The 21,184-nt window shown below is 45.1% G+C and overlaps 1 protein-coding gene and 1 long non-coding RNA gene across 2 annotated transcripts in view; one reads left to right on the top strand and one right to left on the bottom strand.

Moving 5' to 3' along the window:
- Positions 1 to 4,261, top strand: part of LOC309846717 — a 104,072-nt gene extending 99,811 nt beyond the window's left edge. The window contains exon 2 of the long non-coding RNA XR_014302085.1: positions 1,306 to 4,261. This is a non-coding gene — a long non-coding RNA (uncharacterized lncRNA). The remainder of the gene's footprint in view (positions 1 to 1,305) is intronic.
- NIT2 (nitrilase family member 2) lies at positions 3,622 to 19,922 on the bottom strand. Its single transcript, XM_082696074.1, has 10 exons — positions 19,812 to 19,922; positions 17,608 to 17,726; positions 15,993 to 16,113; positions 14,713 to 14,801; positions 11,338 to 11,431; positions 10,692 to 10,766; positions 9,316 to 9,394; positions 7,746 to 7,844; positions 5,617 to 5,672; positions 3,622 to 5,287 (listed from the first exon to the last, which is right to left on the bottom strand). Exons 1-10 carry the CDS (start codon positions 19,837 to 19,839, stop codon positions 5,196 to 5,198), a joined length of 852 nt encoding a protein of 283 aa, XP_082552200.1. The 5' UTR covers positions 19,840 to 19,922; the 3' UTR covers positions 3,622 to 5,195.
- Between the last annotated feature and the right edge of the window lie 1,262 nt (positions 19,923 to 21,184).

The raw sequence follows: 21,184 nt of genomic DNA, 5'->3' as shown, positions 1-21,184 counted from the left end.
AACAATAATTCATTATGGTCAAGTGAAGTTTATCCCAAGGATGGAAGGCTGGTTTTACAACTCCAAAATCAATCAGTGTAACTCACAATATAAACAGCCTAAAGAAGAAAAAAGACATTTGTCTCAATAAAGACTGAAAAGGAATCTAAAAAAATCCAGATAAAAACTGGATCCTATCCTGATAAAAACTCTCACCAGACTAGGAATAAAAAGGAATTTTCCCAACCTGATAGAGGGCATCTATGAAAGGCCAAATTTTTTTCTCTAAAATCAGGACCAACACAACTTACAACTACTACTTCTATTCAACACTGTTCTGAAACTTCAAGCCAATGCCACAGGCCAGAAATGGATGAACTAATGAATGAACAAAGAGGAACCAGACTGGAAAGGAAAAAGCCCATTTATTTTACAAAAGGCCTTTATTTGCAGACATGATCATCTATGTAAAAAAATCATATGGAATTTACACCCAAAAAACTGCTTGAGTGAGTTCAGTGAGGTTGCAAGATATAAGATCGAATACAGGAATAAAATTTATTTTTACCAGCGGTAAAAAATTAGAAATTAAAGTTTACAAAACAAGACTACTGCATCAAAAAATCTGTAGTCTCTATGGATAAAGCTGACAAAAGAGAAGTTTTGGTTTTTTTTTTTTTTAATTTTATTTATTTATTTGACAGAGACAATGAGAGAGGTAACACAAGCAGGGGGAGTGGGAGAGGGAGAAGCAGGCTTCCTGCTAGGCAGGATACCCGATGTGGGGCTCATCCCAGGACCCTGGGATCACGACCTGAGCCAAAGGCAGATGCTTAAGGACTGAGCCACCCAGGTGCCCTGACAAAAGATACATATTACCTTACAGAAGCAAACAAACATTCCTAAGAGAAATTAAAGGCCTAAATAACTGAGGACATAGCTCATGTTCACAGGTTTGATATTAAGAGGTCAATTTTCCACCAAACAGCTCTGTAGCTTCAATGCAATCCCAATCAAGATTCCAGGAGACTTTTTCTTTTTCTGTAGAAATTTACAGACTGATTCTGAAATGTATATGGAAATACAAAGAGCTTAGAAGTTGGAGGACTAATACCATCAGACTTTAATATTTATTTTAAAGCTAAAATAACCAACATAGTTAAGTTACTTTGTAAAAATAGATGAATAGATTGATGAAACAGGAGAATACAGAGGTAGATCGAGATATATATAGCCAACTCATTTTTCATAAAAGTGCCAAGGCAGGGCGCCTGCGTGGCTCAGTTGGTTAAGCATCTGCCTTCAGCAGCTCAGGTCATGATCAAGTCCCACATTGGGCTCCCAGCTCTGTGGAGAGTCTGCTTCTCCCTCTGACCTTCTCCCCTTTCATGCTCTTTCTCACTCTCTCTCTCTCTCAAATAATTTTTTAAAAAGTGCCAAGGCAATTCAATGGGAATAGGGTAAGCTTTTCAAGAAGTGGTGCTGGAAAAAATAAAAGAATCTTTTTTTTTTTTTTAAAGATTTTATTTTTTTATTTTAGAAAGAGAGAGAGACGGTCCAAGTCCCTACTCCGTTGTGTCAGGTATACTTGGGCCCAAGCTTAAGCTTGTCGAATAAATCCTCCTGTGATTGCATAGGTGTTGGCTCCTTGGTGGTCTCTCAGATGTGTAAACTTGGCCATTACATCTGGAGGTTCCACCGAGATCTGGGAGACTCCTAGGACACCAACCCGGAGGGTCTTGCGCCCACTGGACACTATTGGAAACATTGGTTATTTTACCAAGGCTTTGACTGGAATGTCATATTTGAAAAGACTCAGATATGACCAGACAGCTTAAAGGAACTAAGGTTGACTTTATGAAACCTGGAGCTTTATGAAACCTTGCTTACAGAGTTCCCAGCAGCCTCACCAGGTATTGACCTAAGCTGAGGGCCCTCACGAGACTGGGCCACCCCCGGACCCCCGCATCAATATCGGCCAGGTGACTGGGTGTACGTCCAGAGATACCAACACCAGACACTTCAACCACACTGTAAGGGACCCTACATCGTGATCCTGACCACTCCCACTGCTCTCAAGGTTGACGGGATTACTGCCTGGGTCCACTACACCCACATCCAACCAGCTGACCCACACGCTGTTCTCAAGGACTTTGTCCCAGAATGGAAAAGTCAGCCCGACAAGGACAACCCCCTAAAGCTAAGACTGCACCGTTCTCACTTACCCCACTAATGTTGCTTACTTTTGTCAAAGACAGAGTCAGTACAGTTTAGCTCATGGTACTCAGACAGCAATACCAACCACCAGACCTTGTTGCTGAGACCAGCCTGGACCCATGATTGGGTCCTTCCTTAGGTTCCTCTGAGAGGGGGAAATGTGGAAGCCGAGAAAAACTAAGGCCATCCCACCTCAGGTTTAGCCTTAGCATAAGTACAGCCTTCTTAGCTCCGGCAGCCATCTCAGATCCCTGTGCCCAAGGGCTGAACTTTCCCCTACTTTACTTTAGTTCTAAGGGCCCCCACTCTGCTTTAGTAACAAAAACCCCCACCCTGTTTTGGTTCCAAGACCCCCACACTGCTTTAGTAACAGGAAGCCCCACACTGCTTTGGTACCAGAAACCCCCACCCTGCTTTAGTAACAGGAACCCACAAATACCCCTGCCTTTAACTAAGCTCAGGGTCCAAGTCCCTACTCCACTATGTCGGGTATACTTGGGCCCAAGCTTAAGCTTGTCGAATAAACCCTCGTGTGATTGCAAAAAAAAAAAAAAAAGAGAGAGAGAGAGAGAGAGAGAGAGACAGCACCAGTGGGAGAGAATCTCATGTAGACTCCAGGCTGAGTGCAAAGCCTGACATGGGGCTCAATCCCTACCCTGAGAGCATGACCTGAGCTGAACCCTAGAGTTGGAGGCTCAACCACCTGTGCCACCCAGGTACCTTAAAAAGCATCCTGACTCTTACCTTACACCATATATAGAAAACCAACCATTCTGAATGGATCCAAGACCTCAATAGAAGAGCTAAAACGATAAAACTTCCAAAAGAAAACACAGGATAAAGTCAGTGACATCAGGTTTGGCAATTTCTTAAATGCAACATAAAAAAGACAAACTTTAAAAGAAGAAAAAGCAATTAACTGGCCTTCAGGGTAATTAAAAACTACTGCTTTGAACTACTTTTTAAAAAATGAAAAGACTTTTTTTTTTTTCTCAGATTTGGAGAACCTATTTGCAAAACATGGTATCTGATTTTTATCCTGAGCATAGAAAGAACTCTTACTAATCAGTAAGAGGATAAATAACCCAATACAAATATGGGAGCAAGCTATGAAGAGACACCACACCAAAAGGGATATACAGACAGCAAACCACATGAAAAGATGCTCAGCATCAGTAGTTATTAGATTACAAAATGAAAAAACCACAAAGAAATAACATCACACACACATTAAAATGGCAAAACTTAAACAGTCCTCATTACCAAATATTGCTGAGGATGTGGAGCAGCTGGGACAGTGACAGACCAAGGTGACGAAGTAAAATGGGACAGTCACGTGGAAATACAGTTTGGCCATAAAATACACATAGGACCCCGCCGCTCCACTCCTAGATACCTACTCAAGAAAAATGAACAACTCATACAAAACGTTTTTAGCAGCTTTATTTCTGAGACCCCAAAACTATCCCATTACAGTGTATCCGTATAGCAGACTGCCACTGAGCAACACAAAAGAAATGAGTGATACACACAGGGATGAGTCTGCAAACATGATGAGTGAAAGAAGACACAGAGTATACACATGGTGTGATTCCACTTAGTAATTACAGAAAATTCAAACTCACCTACATCTAGTCAGGGGAGTATCTAGACAGGACCATACAAGAGCACAAGAAAACTGCTGAGGATTGGGGGAGGCTGGGAGGAGTGAGGGTTGCATATTACCTTGATTAAAGTGGTTTCATGGATGTATACATGTGTCAACTTCTACCGAATAATACATGTAATTTTAAAATGTCATTTCCCTTTTTCACTCCTGTGTTATTCTGAGTATACAATGCTGGCTTCCAAAGGTTAAATGACAATGGTGTCGTCATTCTCACAGCTAATAAAATGTGTGCTCATGCATTCTTTTGTTTTAAATTTTTGTTTTATTTTCCAGGATGGTAAATATATATGGAAACAGTGGTGTGCAAGAGCAGGACTGCCCCAGCTCACAAGTGCCAACTGTGCTTTTATTTCCAGCTCTGTTTAGAGGTGTTGTACTGATAGTCTGAACCTTGGCCATGGGGCAAAAGTATTAACACCATGGAAACTGGCAAATGCTACTGCAAAATCAGGGCTTTTCGGGGGACAGCTGGTTGTTAAACATTTACCAGCCCAACATATAACATAAAAATAAAGTGCATTGGAATTCTTAACTTTTAACTGTGGAAAAGGATACTGAAAAACCCTCGGCTAAACATCTTGACTTTCTCAAGCTAGAAGGTGTTACTAGGGAGGAAAACAAAAAGATTTTCAGGCACTCACCCCGTCAAGAAAATCTTTTGCAGAGGTTTATCTTTAGCTGCCTTGACCAAATGCCACCACTGCCATTCTCCCGTAGGATTCACAGTTGACACAACCCTTCTCCTAAGACCAGGAGGGTCTGGGCTTGATTCATGAGCTCCTTCTTGAATTTGAAGAAAGAACCCCCAGGCAGCTAGGAAGGACTGGGGCTGCCATCTCCTCCAGCAAACACCAAGGCTCCATTGCCTGGCTCCCCACGGCTGCACACAAACTAAAAACGTAACTTGAACATCCTCCTCGGAAAAGCACTAGCACTAGACCAAGGTTTCTCCATAACAGACTCCCAACCCCAGCAATGAGGTAAGAGGCGTGTGTGACACATACGTATTTGTACCACGTGAGCCAACCTGGATACCAAGGTCTGGTACTGTTACCAACTACTAGGAGGCACCGTAGTCTGGAAGGGGTCCAGCCATCCTCTCCTCCTTCCTCGCTCAATGCCAGAGCCCAAGTCCTTTTTAACTATTTAATCTGGTGTGAAAAGTACCCTGTGCTGATGCTCCACCGTCTCATTAGAGTGTTCCCAGGAAGGGAAAAAGCTGAATTTAAAAACAAACAAACGAACAAAAAACTCTGAAGAATTCAGCAGGGAGAGGATTACGTTGCAGAAACATATCCTCCTGTTCCATGACATGTTAGAAACATAAACCTTAGGGCTTTTTTGCTTCTACTGCATAGAGGTCTGATCGTTTCTGGCTAAAAATAGGGATTTGCTGGCGTATTTCAGCCAACTTCTTCAGGTCTGCAAAAACAGGAAAGTGTACCATTACTAAGATGTAACTCCCCACTAACCAATGAGAATTTCTTCCCCAAACAGTATAAAAACCACCAGAGTCTCAGCAGATAACTCAATAATATCAGCCTTGTTCAGAGGCCCAGGTGGCCTGGCACGGCCCCTGGAGTCATTTCAAACCAAACCAAGAAATCCCAAGCTGAGCTACAGCCCCCAGGGTCTGGCCGGAGAACCACGGATAAAAGAAAAGGAGGCCCAAGGGAGCCCTTCCAGGGTCCGGCAGCTTCAGAGCTACTAAATCACCTCCCACGGACCTAGCTGTGCCCCGCAAATCTCACCTATGTCCGAACACACAATGGTCTCTCCGGTGCCAGCTTTGGCAAGGACGTCCCCCCTGAAAGAGATTGAGGAGGGAGTGAGTGAGAGAGGCTGATGCTTGTGGGCCCCAGGGGTAGGAAATGGAAGGGTAAGACAAGACGGGAGGGACATAAATTCCTGCTCTACCATTCAGGTAGCTGCCGTGGCCTTGTGGAGAGTCATCTGCTACCTCTGTTCCCTAACCTCTTAAGTGGAAGTAAGAGGTCTGTGAGGACTTAGAGGATTATGCAGTTGGTTTTGTAAACAGCCAGTGGCTAGGAAATGGGAGCTATTCCATGGTTATACACCTCCAGAAGCAGAGCTCCCTATAAACAATGGGAAGCTGTCTCATCCTTCCTGAGTGCAGCAGCAAGCCTTTTGGGAGGGTGGTCTGGCCCTCCACACCTACCAAGGCCAGGGACAGAGGCTGGGTCTGAGCAGAGCCCAGCAAGGCCTGGGTCTCTGGTCTCATGCTTGTGGTCGCTCGTTAGCCCATCACTGGGTTTCAGTTTCTGAAGGAAAGAAGTGGTGGGGAAACCATACCCCAACAGGAGAGGAACCCCATGCTTAAAAATAGCAATCCTCCTCCCTAAATCTGGGGAAAACCTGATCTGGAAAACCTACTAGTCCTGAGTCTCTTGGCCCAAAGCAGGACTTCAAAGATATCTAGTGAAATGAAATTTCTCCAATGCACAAAATAAAGTAATCTGACCTAACAATCTGACACAGTGACTGGTTCCGTCTCCCAGATGGCCACAAATCCATTTCTGGCACAAATGAGCTACAAATATCATCATTAATGCCATTTAACTTAATTCTTCTTTATTCTTTTCTATTTCTCCCCCCATTTGCTCTGGCATTCAAAGATCTCTCTTTGGGTTAACCCCAGGCACCCATCCTGATGACTATATAAGCCAGATGGCCCCCAAATCCTACAGACAGATTTCTGAAAAGGAACAAAGATAAATCTTGTAGACTTCACGTCAGAAGCAGCCAGCTTGATCAGTCACAAAGTTCCTCGGGAGAACGAGCAGGGGAGGAGAGCAGCCCAAGAGGCCAGGAAGCCTATCACTAACATCTGGACAGAGAAACTCAAACCAAGCTGGAGGAAATCTTCAAGCCAAGTTTATCATTCCAGCCTGCCAGTGCCTCCCCAATCCTAATGTGCCTGAGGCTCCCTGGTCATACTTCCAAGGCCTTCCCCATCACACACTTTAATCTTTGGGTCCTGTAAAATCAGAAGAGGGAACTTCAGGGATCCCACAGTAATAGATAATCCTTCTCAGCCTTGTTGTTGGTATATTTACCCTGAAATTAGAAAAATACACATCTCTGTGCGTGTGTGTAATCATACAAATATGTGAGAAGTGGCATGGCATAAGTCCAAGTTCTGAAGTCAGGAGTCCTGAGTCTAAACTCCAGTCCCAGCCACTGTGTCCCGCGAACTTCAATTCTGCCACTATAAATGGAGCTTAATTTAGGAAAAGCCTCCGTGAGTTCACACGGAGACCACGAGTGTGAAAGGACTATGAGGACCACACAACTACAGACCTTGAGGTCCAGACAGTGACAAATTACATGCCTGCACAGCTGGGCAGACTTTCATGCTGGTTTCCCTAGGACGATGCTTTTCCCTCTCACAGAGGTCAAAGTCAGAGTTTTCCTTAATTGAACTCATCCTCCTCCATCCTCTATTCATCAGGCAGGGAGCAAAATCCTCACCCTGTAACAAATTCCTGCTCTAGAACCAGTCACCCAGCCTAAATTTTAACCAAAGGCCAAGAGTCTGGAAGCCCTTTTTATTAAAATCACGCACCCATCTATGCTGCCCTGTTGCCCCCATGTGAGCCAAGTCTGACTGACAGCAAAAGCCACTCAGAAACTCAGAGGAAGGCCAAGGTCAAGCACTCAATCAGGACAGCAGGACCATTTCTTTCTCACATGGTTTTCAGGCGGCAGTGTCTCTCAAAGACAAGGAGCAGACCTGGCGGGCAGTGAGGATATGGGGGCGGGGGGAGGAGCAGGGCTGGTCAGGAATCAGAAAACCCCCCAACCAGAGTGCCGCCTCCCTTAAGCTCCTGGTGAGCGTGTCCCTGCTTAACCAACTCACCAAGGACTCACAATAGTGCTGTGTCCCCAGGCAACATATGAGGCCTGATCATCCCGGGCAGGAGATGCTGTGGCCACATACACCTGATTATCAACAGCCCTGTGGTCAACAGATAAAAAAAGAGGTAATTCATACCTTATAGACCAGCAACATCTTTCTATTCCAAAAATACAGATCCTTCTTTTAAAAACTAGGACAGGACAGGCTGGCTCAGACATGGAACGAAACAACCAAAGCCGCGAAACCTTCTCTTCCTCTTCAGAAAGTATGTATCTTAGTGCATAAACCAGTTCTCAGCTGGGGGGTGATTTTGCCCAGTGGAGACATCTGCCAATGTCCGAAGACACTGACTTTGACCTTCATACTTTCACGATAGGGGTTGCTACTGGCACCTGGTAGGTGGAGCCCAGGGATGCTGCTAAACATCCTACCATGCATGGGACACCCCCACAGCAAAGAACAGTCTAGTCCAAAATGTCAATACCACCACAGTCGAGACCCTGGCCTAAGCCAAACCATATACCTGAAAAAGAGCAAGTCAAGGTGGCCAGAGATAATGGACTGGCCTTGCTGGGGCCATATGCCTTGCGGGGCCGCATGGCACTTCCAGGCCTCAATGCCTGAAGTCCCACCAGCTCAAATTAGATAATAATTTCTGGTGGCGGCCTGGGTACATCAGGCCACCTCACCTGGGAGCACTCCGGGCTCAAACAGATCCAGGCCGGGCCATTCCAATGTCTCTCAAGCTTTTGTTGCTTTCTACAAGACTGCATTAACTAATATACATGGTACCAGATACCCCACCCCATCTTCCATCAATCACCCAGCCAAACACCTCTGCTGCCTCCTGATAAATATATCATTTATATATATACATATATACCACCATCATTTATAGACAGTGAGAATAGCGGCTCCATCTGAGCAAACAAGGAAAGGGTTGATGGAAGAAACAAAAGGCAGCATTCTAGAGATCTGGAAATGTTCTGTGTTGACCTTGGTCTCAGGTTAATACATGTGTAAAAATTCACTGACCTACAGACTTAAAATTTGTGTATCTTTCTCTAAGGACATTATACCTCAATTAGCAAAATTGTAATAAAGAAAACCAGCACTTTTGACCAGTATTTCACGGTTTTCAGCACACGTTCAGACACACACAGTCACGCTCCTCTTCCCTTCCATGTTAAACACTCACCTCTACTATCTGCCCTTTACCGCTCACTCCCCAACCTTATGGGTCTCAGGATACAGCTACTCTGACATGCCAAAGACACTATACAATGGCTCGGACTTACAGATTAGAAAAAACAAGAGCCTATAACAAGTGTTGTGGCAGAGTATTCCAGGATGGGCAGAATGGTGTAAATGTTGGGGCAAGATAAGCACCCCTATCTGAACAGCACCGTCAATGGGGTGATTTATCTCTTCCGACTGCATTTAGATGTCCAAGCGTGCTGGGTCAGGGGCAGCATTCTGCATCAGAAAGGCTGGTACTCCCACCAAACTGGAAATCTTTGCACAAAACAACACCAAGACACCTGAAGGTCTGCCCAAGATGCTATCTTACCGGCCTCGTTGAAGCAACTCCCAGTGGGCTGGTCCAGTGGTCATATTAAAAGCTCCGGGATATACCAACAGCTGGCAGCCTTGGGAGAGAAAGGCCAGAGAAGAGTGGGTCCAGGTCAACACCCCACCACACTAGCTCCCCATTTTGTTCCTTAGCTGGGGGGGGACCAAACTCAAACTTTCCCAAGCCTAATAAGAGGTCCGCCAAGCCAGACACTGTCAGGAGTATTAAGCTATGGCTCTGAATTCATTTAGAGACACACACATGCTTACACATACATACAAAAACGGTGGTACTGATGACCCAAACCATGGTATGGTTAAAAAATATATATCATTCAAATTTTTCACAGCACCATATGGTCAGCTCCACATGGCCAAGAACCACATTTTTTTAAAAAGATTTTATTTATTTATTTGACAGAGAGAGACAGAGTGAGAGAGGGAACACAAGCAGGGGGAGTGGGAGAGGGAGAAGCAGGCTCCCCGCCGAGCAGAGTCCGATGCAGGGCTGGATCCCAGGACGCTGGGATCATGACCTGAGCTGAAAGCAGACGCTTAACGACTGAGCCACCCAGGTTCCCACAAGGACCACATTTTGTAATGCTTTTCAAATGAAACGGAGGGCAGAGTGGGTGTTCTAATGCTTACTGAGAGAGCTTGAAAGTGTCTGCCAACATAGAGCCCACACTCTTCCATCTTTTTTGCTGAGCAGGCCATCAAAATATTTGCACCCACTCTGCTTTGTTAGGTGAAAGTCAAGTCCAATCAGAGTAGCCTGGACAGTCTAGTAGGGATGCTCACATTTGTTGAGTCCATACGAGGAGCTAAGTTCTCCCTCCTTAATCTCCACATCATAGCTATGAAAAACTGAGATTCACACTGCCCTAAAAATTAAATAATTTACCCAAAGTATCATGTCAATTAAGAAGAGTTGGAACCAGAACCCAGATCTTCTGACTTGGTCAGTATTCTTGCAGGCCAGCAGGACACTTCTCTGGACTGGAAGGTCACAGACTACATTTCTACTGTACCCAACAGCTAGGATTACTGAGTGTGAAATCCAGGACAGACACTATAGACCACATCCTTATTTCTAGTGGTATCCAAGTGACTCTTTCCAAACACAGTAGCAAGAAGGGCTCAAAGAACAGCAATTTAGGAGCACGGTTCCTGCCTTAGCTGCACGGTGTGCTGAAATACAATCTCCGAAAAACCGTACTGCCCACATGCAGCAAAAGTCTCAGCAGCCGGACGGGGTGGAGAGATGAAGACCTCTTCTCTAGTTTTTCTGCCTAGGGCTCTCTCGAACCACAGAGACCAAGGCAGAATCCCATCGCTAAGCACCTCTACCACACAGCCATGCGGCCATCTCACCTCTCTGTGCGTAGACTTGTGCGAGCTCTGCAAAGCGCATGTCGTAGCAGATGCCCAGGCCCACTCTGCAGTAAGCTGTTTTTCAGACAGAAAATGCACAAATGAGAAGTCAACTTCTTGCAACATGGCGTGGCAGAGTAAAGCCTCTGTCTAAGATCACCAAACACTGATGGCAATCCATGAACCCAGGGCCATGGATGGCGAGACTGCATAAGCTTAGTCCTGCTTGGATCTCACCTCATAAAGACATCATTTATCTTAGATTAGAAATGAGAAATTCATCCTGACTGAACGCTTAGTATCTATGTGGGAAGTGTTCAATCACAGCCTAAGAGGTAAACTCTGGGAGCAATCATGCTGTGACCAAACCATAGAGCAAAATCCAGTCAAACCCTTAGTTTTCCGGTCAGCCTACCCTTTCTAGATCTCTGACTGGTCTCTGCCCATCTCCCTCTGGTCTTGCAGTCAGGGTGTGTAAAGAAGTGGGGGGGGGGTGCGGACCATAAGAGGGAGAAAAAAGGAACACATGATCGTCTTTTTTTTTCCATTTTATTTTATTTTATTTCTTTTCAGTGTTCCAGCATTCACTGCACATGATCATCTTCTACTGATACTACTAAAACAGGTGAACAGGTCTGGTACTTACGAGTATCAAATGTGGAGAAACTATCACCGGGACTCAGTGTTTCAGATTCTTGAAATGTAATTTTCCCAGGCACATCAATGTCAAACAGATGGAGCTGCACCACAAGTAACGAATTTGGTTACCTCTACTCCAGCAGGGCTCGTGGCAGTCATGACAAACATCTTTCCATGGCCAAAAGCTGGGAAGCTCTGAGATCAACCACACAAATAGCAACCCCCACCTGCCCACAACCCACCCCACAAGCTGACATATTATCAAAATGAGTTCTAATACGCAAAATGGGAAAATCATGCTATAGTTATGACACTTCTTTCCTAGGTGGTGCGCAAGCTGAGGTCTAGGTTTCTTTTGGGAAGCAATTAGCACGTTATTCTTTTACTCAGTGTAAATGCTCAATGAAGTCGTCACAGAATCATAATCAACCTGACAAACTGACAGGAGAGGTAGAGAGCAGGACAGTAATTAAAATAGGTAAAATTCTCCAAATTAAATACAGCAATATATAAAAAGAGTAACACATCACTTCGAAATTGGGTTTATTCAAGGAAAGCAAATGTTTAACATTAGGAAATCAATCAACGTAATTTACCACGCTAACAAAATGAAGGGGAAAAGTCATAGGATCATCTTAAGAGGGACACAGTGAGCATTTGATAAACTTCTACATTCATTCTTACTCTAAAAACAAAAGAAAAAATCTGCTAGGAAGGGAACTACCTTAATCTGATAGAGTATCTGGGAAAAAAAAAAGGAAGGACCATCATACTTAACGGTGAAATATTAAAAGCCTTTCCACACTGAGATCAGGAACAAGACAAGGACACTGGGTGAATTTCCTGTTTAGACCCTTTCAGCTGGAAGCAACGTCCCTGCTGTTGCTAGAAGGGGTGGTAAAAATCACCTATAACCATACTGGCTCAAGGAACCAGAGGACAGAGCTTCACAGCAGCTCGGAAGTGAGGGAGAAATCCTGAAAAGGAGGAAGCCAAAGAGGAAGAGCCCTAAATTCTACATATAAAAATCTGTCCAAGTCTCTGGCTGAGTACTGAATTAAAGATGTGCAGGGCTGACTCCAAGCAGCCCAGCTTAAGCTAAACAACTTAGAACAGAGTAGCCGAAGTTGCTGCCCACTCCCAAAGGAAAAAAAGTAGGGTGTTTGAGTACAAGCAAGTTAACTACTTACTAAAACAAAAAAATACATTTTTCAGATAATAGAAGCTGGAATCTCAACAATATATAATCCAATATGCAACTCAAAATCACTAGACAAAGAAACTAGAAATGTTACCGAACTTTAAGGAAAAGGCAATCAATGAAGCAGACCCCAGCAAGACCCAGATATGATAATTACCAAAAGCAACTACGAAAACTAAGCTTAAGGGTCTAAAGAAAAATACACTCTTGATGAATGGACATACAGGAAATATCAGTAGAAAAATAAGTTTATGTGACTTTATGTGAAATTTTGTGTTTATGTGAAATTTTAAAAGATTTCACTGGGTTGGCATAGAGGAGACTGGGGCTTACAGAAGAAAGATTCTGTGAACTTGAAAACAGATCAATGCAACGTGTCCACACTTTAGAATACTCAAAGAGAGAAAAAAGGTAGGAAAACAAAACAAGAAGAAACGAGTCTTGGCGACCTGGTTTAGTGGAACAGTATCAAAACTGAAGTCCAGTATGAGAATGGAACAAAAAATTATTTATCAAAATAATACCCCTAATATAATGAAAGAGTTATAAAGAAGCACAAAACAGGACACATATAAAGAAAACCATATCTAGGCAGGCACATCAGAGTCCAAACACTGAGAACTCAGGATTATGAAAAAAATTTTGAAGGCAGACAGAAAAAAACAAAAATTACATACAGGAGAATAATACAAATCACCACATATCAGAAAAATTTTAAAAGGAGGCTAGAAGATACCTGAAAAATGTCACTCAAATTGCTAGGAGACAAAAGAACAGTGTCAACCCAGAATTCTATTCCACCAAAAAGCTCTCTCAAGAATGAAGACAAAATAAAAAACTAAGGGAATTCGTATCTAGTACAACCTCACTACAAAAATTCTAAAGGTCTTTCTGTTTGAAGGCAAAGATACCAACCAGATAGAACTATGCTCTAAGGGTGGCGGATGGTGGGTGGTAGGGAAGGAAAACGTGAAACAAGATGGTACTGGGGTGGAAGACAGACCATAAGAGACTCTTAATCTCGGGAAACAAACTGAGGGTTGCTGGAGGGGGAGGTAGGGATAGGGTGGCTGGGCTATGGACATTGGAAAAGGTGTGTGCTATGGTGAGTGCTGTAAAATGTGTAAGCCTGATGATTCACAGACCTGTACCCCTGGGGCAAATAATACATTATATGTTAATAAAAAAAAGAAAGAAAGAAAGATAGATAGATATCAGAAAGGTAAACATTCCAATAAACAAAATATTTTTATTTCTTTAAAATACACAAAACTACTTAAAAATTGTGTTTTTACAATCTATGTAGATGCAACATGTATATCAACTCTAACAGAGAAAATGGGGTGGGGAAGGGAATGACCTATACAATTGGGAAGCTCTTAAATTTCACAATGAAGCGGTATAATAGTAATTCTAAGGAGACTGTAAAAAGCTAGGGTGCACGTTGTAATCCTTAGGGCAACACTTAAAAAAAGTAAAGAGGTATATAGCTAAAAGCCAAGAGATAAAATGGAATTCTAAAAAACACTCAACTAAGCCAAAAGAATGCAAGAAACAGGAACAAAAGGAAAAAAAGAAAAAGAAAAATGTCTAATGGCTAAATCCGACCATATCAATGATTATATTAAATAGACGTGAAGTAAGCACTCCAGCTAAAAGGCAGAGGTTGTCAGAATGAAGACAATAACAAGACCCAAATGCAGGCTATCTATAGGAGAACCATGTTAAATATAAAGACAAATACAGATTGAAAATAAGGAATTGGAAAAGGATGTATTATAAAACACTAAGTATAAGAAGCCTAGAGTGGCCAAAGGAATATCAGAGATAAACTTTAAGACAAAGAGTATTATGAGGGGAAAAAAACGGATTTTATAATGCCGAAAGGATCAATTTACCAGGAATATTTAACAATCCTGAATGTACATGCATTTACTACAGCAAAGATGTCAGCTTTCCCAACAAGTTCTCACTATATTCAAAGCAATTCTAATCAAAATTCCTGTAGATTTTAGACTTGGCTCAGTCTAAAATTTGTATCAAAATATCAATAGCCAAGATTCGACAAGTTGACTGTCAATTCATCTAATGCCCCATGTGTGTACAATATGGTGAGAGGGACTAGGGAACTGTACAGCAAATTCTCAATCAGTTATGCGACTTGACACATTCCCTGCTTACCTTTCTGTATTTTACCAGTAAAGTTCCATCAGGCCCAAACACGGTGCAGGTGTTATATAATTTCCCAGCATCCTCTTCAGGAATAGAACCTTTCATTGAGAGGAGAAACACACAGGCAAAGATTCTAAATAAAGCATTCTTTTACGATCACCAGACCAGCACTTGATAAACAGTCACTTGGGTCCAACAATAAAGTATACTATCTTCTAAGGGTTATTAATGGTTTTTTTTGTCTTTGTGAGGATGATCTTTCAGAGATAAACTCCAGACTACAGAGGAAGTATAATAAAGTCAGCCGCCAAAGGCAGGTTTCAAAAATAACCAAACTGTTTCTGAATTCTGCTTTGACCTTGGCCCTACACCCCATCTCTAACACTAGAGGAACACGGAGGGGTCACTGTTGTGCAACCTGAATCCACCAGGTCCTGAAACATAACTGTATCCAAAAGGCCTCGAGATGGGAATGTAAGCCGGGCCTGCCTTCATGGAATGTAGTTCCTGCATTTCCCTTTTCTTGCTTTGTCTTTTCTTCACCTCTCATTCATTCTAATTCTTAATATAACAGAATAATTTTGCTATATTTATTACACAGTTTTACTGTATTCTTTAAGCAAACAGAACATTTTAAAATGTATTTCAAAACCACTAATATAAAGCTACCTTGATGTGTATGGCCTCTTTGTGAAAAAACAATTAACTTTGTATTAGTACAATGAAAGACACTCCAATATGGTTTTTCTTTCCACATTTCCACTTGCCCCTGTATCTGCATTGCTTCTCCAGGGAAAAACCATCCTCATCAGTTCGGTGTGTCCTTATACAACACTTACTCTGTGCTACATATGTAAAGACACACGGAAACACATAACCTCTTGTGTGAGGGATTCATCTGAATGAGTACCTGTTCACATCATATTGAACTTTCTTCTTCCATGTAATGGTATATCCGGAACGTTTTTTCACATTATTATGTAAAATCCACCTCATTATTTTCTTTTCTCTCTTTCCTTCTTTTCCTGAATATTATTTATTTACTTGAGAAAGAGAGTACAGAGAAAGAGGGAGAAGCAGGCTTCCCACTAAGCAGAGAGCCCGATGCGGAGCTCAACCCCAGGACCCCGAGATCATGACCTAAGCAGAAGGAGCCACCCACGTGCTCCCACCTCATTCTTTTCAATGCTAAATTACACGCCTTGTATTTCATGGTTTAAATGTAACAACAGAAATTATTCAGATGCTTTCAATGTCTAGGCCATTATACCGTGAGGGTAGGAAGTTACCTCCAATGAGATAAATGCTGCACTCCTTTGCTACTTCAGAAAGCTTCTGTGTGGATTCACCAGGAATTTTTTCCGCATATTCAGGAAAATATTTCGTGCCATATGGAGAATTAAAGCATTCCTAGAATAATGTTGGTGGAGAAAAAGGGGGAAAAAAACACAAAAATATCCAACTCACTTTAAAGTTCTGCTTTAAGAAAGCAGAGCTGCCTCTTGTAGCTCTGCTCTCAAAGGGGTAAAATACAACTGATAAGAAAAACAACAATATCCTTGAGGTAAAGAGCCTGTGGCCATAAGCAGAACTCCTGGGCTGGCTCAGGTGGGGCCAGCAGATACAAGTCCAGTGTGCTCCCTCGGGTCCTTGTCAATCTAGCAGATCTGCCTCTTCCTCAGCGTCTACAGAACTACAAGATCCCACCCTTGCGCACCCAGGCCCCGTGACAGCTCGGCTCAATCACAGGACTGTGGCTGTCAGAATGAATCCACAGGCTCAGAATTATCATCTGTAGAATGAGCGGTTTCTGACTCCCTTCCAGCACTATCATGCTGATTCTGCGAAATCTCATTCCCCAGAATATGTCTTTCTTCCACGGCTCTGTGATAATGGAAAAGCAGACACCAGACTTTGACTTTCCTTCATTCATTTGCATCCACGGGCACTGTGCACCGCGCACAGTGCTAGGAAACTCAAACCAGAGGACAGCCGGCTTATACAAGCCACGTGTGAGAGAGGGCACAGGCAGAATACAAGCGCTTTCACTCCAGCCCCCAGCAACTGAAACCAACAGGAGACCATGGTCAGGATACCGATACAGGGAGGTCCCAGAAATGTGGCGGTAAGGCAGGCCGGATTCACATTAAGATCTCGTGTTCCCTTGTTAAAGATTCCTACCCACTGGCCACATCTTTCATGGACTGGAGCCTAAAGTACGAATGGTCCTGTAAATTCTCTAGTTGACCGAAGCAGGGTTTACAAAGGGCTACTTCCTCCCCAGAGTGGGAGCAGGGGAGCAGGAGAGCAGATGAGGGGGCTGCCTGGAGTAGTTCTGCCTCGGATCCTAGCGGTCCTCAGCCACAAGATGCAGTACCACAGGCCCCAACCTGTGTGGGCCCCTTCTCTGGGGCTCACCCTCCACCTACTGACAAACAAATGGGCTGCATTCTTTCCCTGGCTCTGTTCTGAAAGCCATCACCTAGGAAACACACGCAGGGTCTTACAGGCTTGCTCCAGGCTCCCACATTTAGGGAGGTGCTACAGGCTTCCTCCGTGTCTCTAACAATTTCCAGTTTTCTACAAATGTGGGAGGCTTAGCACCAAACTCTATCATGGTCATGTAAAGACTTCATTTCACAAGGAAAGAGGGTAAATATCCAAGGCACTGACCTTTAAGTAAGTCTTACAACCTCCCAGGATTCTGGAAAGAGGAGATGACCCTAAAGTTAAAGACCTGTAACCATGCTGGCACATTATATCACAAAGACCATTGCTAGGGTCATCTTCCAGACAAACACGGAAGGACCCCCGGACCCAAGAGCACCACCAGCGCTAGCAGGCAGGATTCTACTCGGTCCAGAGTGTCCAGAAAAAGGTGGCCACCTCCGCCTCCATACTTACTGGCAGAGAAACGATCTTGGCTCCTTGTGCTGCTGCCTCCCGGACGAGGCCGCAAGCTCGAGTGACATTATCTGATTTGACGGAAGAAACCTGAAGCTGGATGAGTGCCAAGCGGAAAGCTGAGGATGAAAAGAGAAAACCCTCAGAAGATCTGACTGCCGAATCAGAGCAATTCTCAACCGGAGGGCAATTCTGACCCCAAGGGACGTGTGGCAACGGAGACATTTTTGATGGTCACAACTGTTGGGGTGCTACTCAGGGACGTGGCTCAACATGCCACAGGCCATAAGACAGTCTTTCACAATAATTATCCAAGCTGAAACGTGACTGATGCCAAGGCTGAGAAACCCTGGGACAGAGCAGCCCCCACCCGGGCCACGTCCCCACCGGGGCCCCCCGGAGCTTCAAGTTGGGGAGGTAAAGCCAGCTTCTCACATACTAATGAGAACATGGCTTGAAAGAAGGAGGCTGAGTTTGAACATGGAATTATCCCTGTTTGACCTTGGGAATCAACCTACCCCTGGTCCAAGTATCAAGCCCATCTCACTGCAGGTGAAATCCCTTGGATATCACCCATTCCCCGTGAAGTAGGGCAGTGGGCCCATGGGAAGGAGAGGCGCCGGTCTGTGCTTCCCCAGCACCAGCTGGGGCCTGGTGTCACCAGTCTCCCGGGTGCAGGAGGGATGGGGGGTGGGGAGTCTGGCAGCCAATGAGCAGCACCTGTGCTTAGTCACAGGCAGGGCCTCTGGGCACCTGTGAGATTTTGCACTCACTGAATATTCCTGTGCCCCAAGGAGCACAACAGTAAGTAGCAAATAAGAAGCACCAGGAGAGGCTGAGAGAGAGACTACAGAAGGAAAAGTCAGCAGTGTTTTTTCCTGCTACGTGAGTAAGGGGCTCCACATTTACCTCGAGACTGAGTCCCACTGATTATGTGGCCAACAAGAAATGCTGTCAGCCAAGGAGGTCAGGGGCTCTTCCAGGCTTCTTAACCTCCTTGAGGTAATAGCTACAGCCTACATGAGCTTTTCCTATATTCTTTAGAGTTTCTCTTGTAGCTCTTAAGAATAATCACCTACTGGTTAATCATTCTTTATAATAAAATTTTCCCCGTTCAGGGGTGCCTGGGTGGCTCAGTGGGTTAAAGCCTCTGCCTTCAGCTCAGGTCATGATCTCAGGGTCCTGGGATCGAGCCCCGCATTGGGCTCTCTGCTCAGCAGGGAGCGTGCTTCCTCCTCTCTCTGCCTACTTGTGATCTCTCTGTCAAATAAATAAAATCTTAAAAAAAAAAAAAATCCAGGTCTCCAGACAATGAGTCCAGAGCATTTCAAAGCCTCCCAGAAAAGAATCTGGCAGAGCCTGGGGGCAGAGATCGCTACAAACGTGCCCCTGGGGCCGACCCAGGATAGAGATGTGTAAGTAACATGTAATACCTAACCTGAAAGCTCAATGTCCAGATACAGAAACAGTCCGTCCCGTTTTCTTGATCAGAAGAGAGCACTGTCCACTGGCTGTGGGGGTGTACACCAGGGGGCAAGTTAACCAGTCCTCTTACCACACAGCCCAAACAAAAGAAAACACACGCTTCATTTTCCAGGGTTCCAACCGCAATCAGGGTTGATGTCTTTGCAAAACGCAAGTCCAAAAATCAGTCTGGGAGGAGAGTGAAAGCCACCCCGCTGGAGAGTCGCACTTTCTGATGCAAAACCAAAGAGCCTCCAAGAATCCCCCCAGGCAGAGGTTCCCACACTTGAAGTATCGTAATCACCGAAGGCTTTACTGAGAGTGCAGTCCTCGAGTTGGGGCCGGGAAAGCGGGGTGCGGAACTTGGATTTGAAGTGAGCACCCGTCTACGCGCCTTTTTCCGCGCCGGGGAACTTGCAGGGGGCGGCCCCCGAACGCACCTAGAAGCCCGGGACGCAGGAGCCCAGCGAGGAGGAAAGCGCGGGCCCTGCTGGCCGGGAGGCCTGGCGCTCCCGCGGCCGCCCGGCCCTCCCGGAAGCCTCGAGTCCCCGGGAGTGCGCCGGGCCGCGCTCCGCCGCCGCCAAGCCGCCGCCAAGCCGAGAACGCCGGGCCGGGGAAGGCCTGGAGCGCGGCGGGGACACGGAGCGGCGGCGAGCGGCTGAGCCGGGGAGACCCGCCGCCGGCTCCGCCACCTAGGCGTCCCTCCCCTAGGGCTGAGCTCCGGCCGCCGAGCTACTTACTGGCCATCGCTCTCCCAGGTAGCACCATCGGTAGCGCGGCCCGAGAGGAGGTCTCTGAAGCGGGAGCGGCGACACGGCTTGGGGCGGGGCAGAGCCGCGCGCAGGAGGGGGCGGGGCCCTAGGCTCCGTCCACGCCCCGCCTCCGGCTCCGCCCAGAGCATGTCCGCTTCCTTGCTCACCTCAAACACCTGTGAGTCCTCCGCTGTTTGCACTAAGATGAAGCAACGAGAAATGACTAATGACATCCCAATCCGGAAAGGGGAATGCCTCAAAAGCCAAAGGGCCCAAGGGGGGCGATCTAAGTTGGGGTGATATTTAACAATCGGCCTCTCCGATGGTCAGCAAAAAGACCGAACCTCTTGCGGGTTAGATGACCTCTGGCCGGGAATAACACTCTATTTGGTGATTGCCTTGGGCTACTTGAACCAGTCGCTGTGAGGGGGATGGAATTAATCACTCAAGACATCTGCGGGCTCTGACCACAAGGCTGCTCCGTCATGGGGGAGGGGAAAAGAGAAACAGTTCAAATACTGTACCCTCTAAAGTTCAGTCGTCTTGAAGAGGGAAAGCTAGGTTCTTGTCTCAGGGAATCAGAGAATGAGTCTCGCAGACAGTAGAGTGAGTAAAGCGATAGAAGTTTATTAAGCAAGGATACAGGGAAAAAAGCATTTAGGAGTGAGAGGGGTCCCGACAGCACTGCCAAGGAGAGCCTTCACTGATAGTCTTTGATTTAGAACTGGCCAGGCACCTTGTGGCCTTATTCTTGTGATGTCTTGGTTTGAGTAATGACTAGTGATAACATCTTTTTTTTTTTTAATTTTATTTATTTATTTGACAGAGAGAGAGATCACAAATAGGCAGAGAGACAGACAGAGAGAGAGAGATGAGGAGAGGCAGGCTCCCTGCTGAGCAGAGACTCAATGCAGGACTCGATGCCAGGCCTCTGGGATCATGACCTGAGCCGAAGGCAGAGGCCTAACCCACTGAGCCACCCAGGCGCCCCAAATGACTAGTGATAACATCTTTAAAAGCTTCTTTTTTAGGGTCTGGTTATTTTTTGTTGGTCACAGATGACTATTTTAAGACACTCCCCCTCCCCCTCACTCCTAGGGCAGGGTGGTTTGGTTTGTTCCTTATCTCTGGTTCCTTTACACCTCAGCATTTTGGGGATATCCGTGAGCCTGATCCCATAGCCCCCTACCTATCTCTCCCTACCCAGCCCCGCCTGCATCTTACTCTGTTACTGAAATACACTGATACTGTTAGGACTTTTGCATTTATATTTATTAGGATTGCTTTTTGATTTTTTAAAAGGATTTATTTATTTGAGAGAGTGAGTGTGGGGGCTGGAGGGACAGAGGGAGAGGAAGAAG

The sequence above is a fragment of the Mustela nivalis genome (genome assembly GCF_964662115.1).
Source record: "Mustela nivalis genome assembly, chromosome: 1".
NCBI lineage: Eukaryota > Metazoa > Chordata > Mammalia > Carnivora > Mustelidae > Mustela > Mustela nivalis.
Note: the sequence above shows the minus strand (reverse complement) of the source record. Positions and strands in the feature narration are given on the sequence as shown.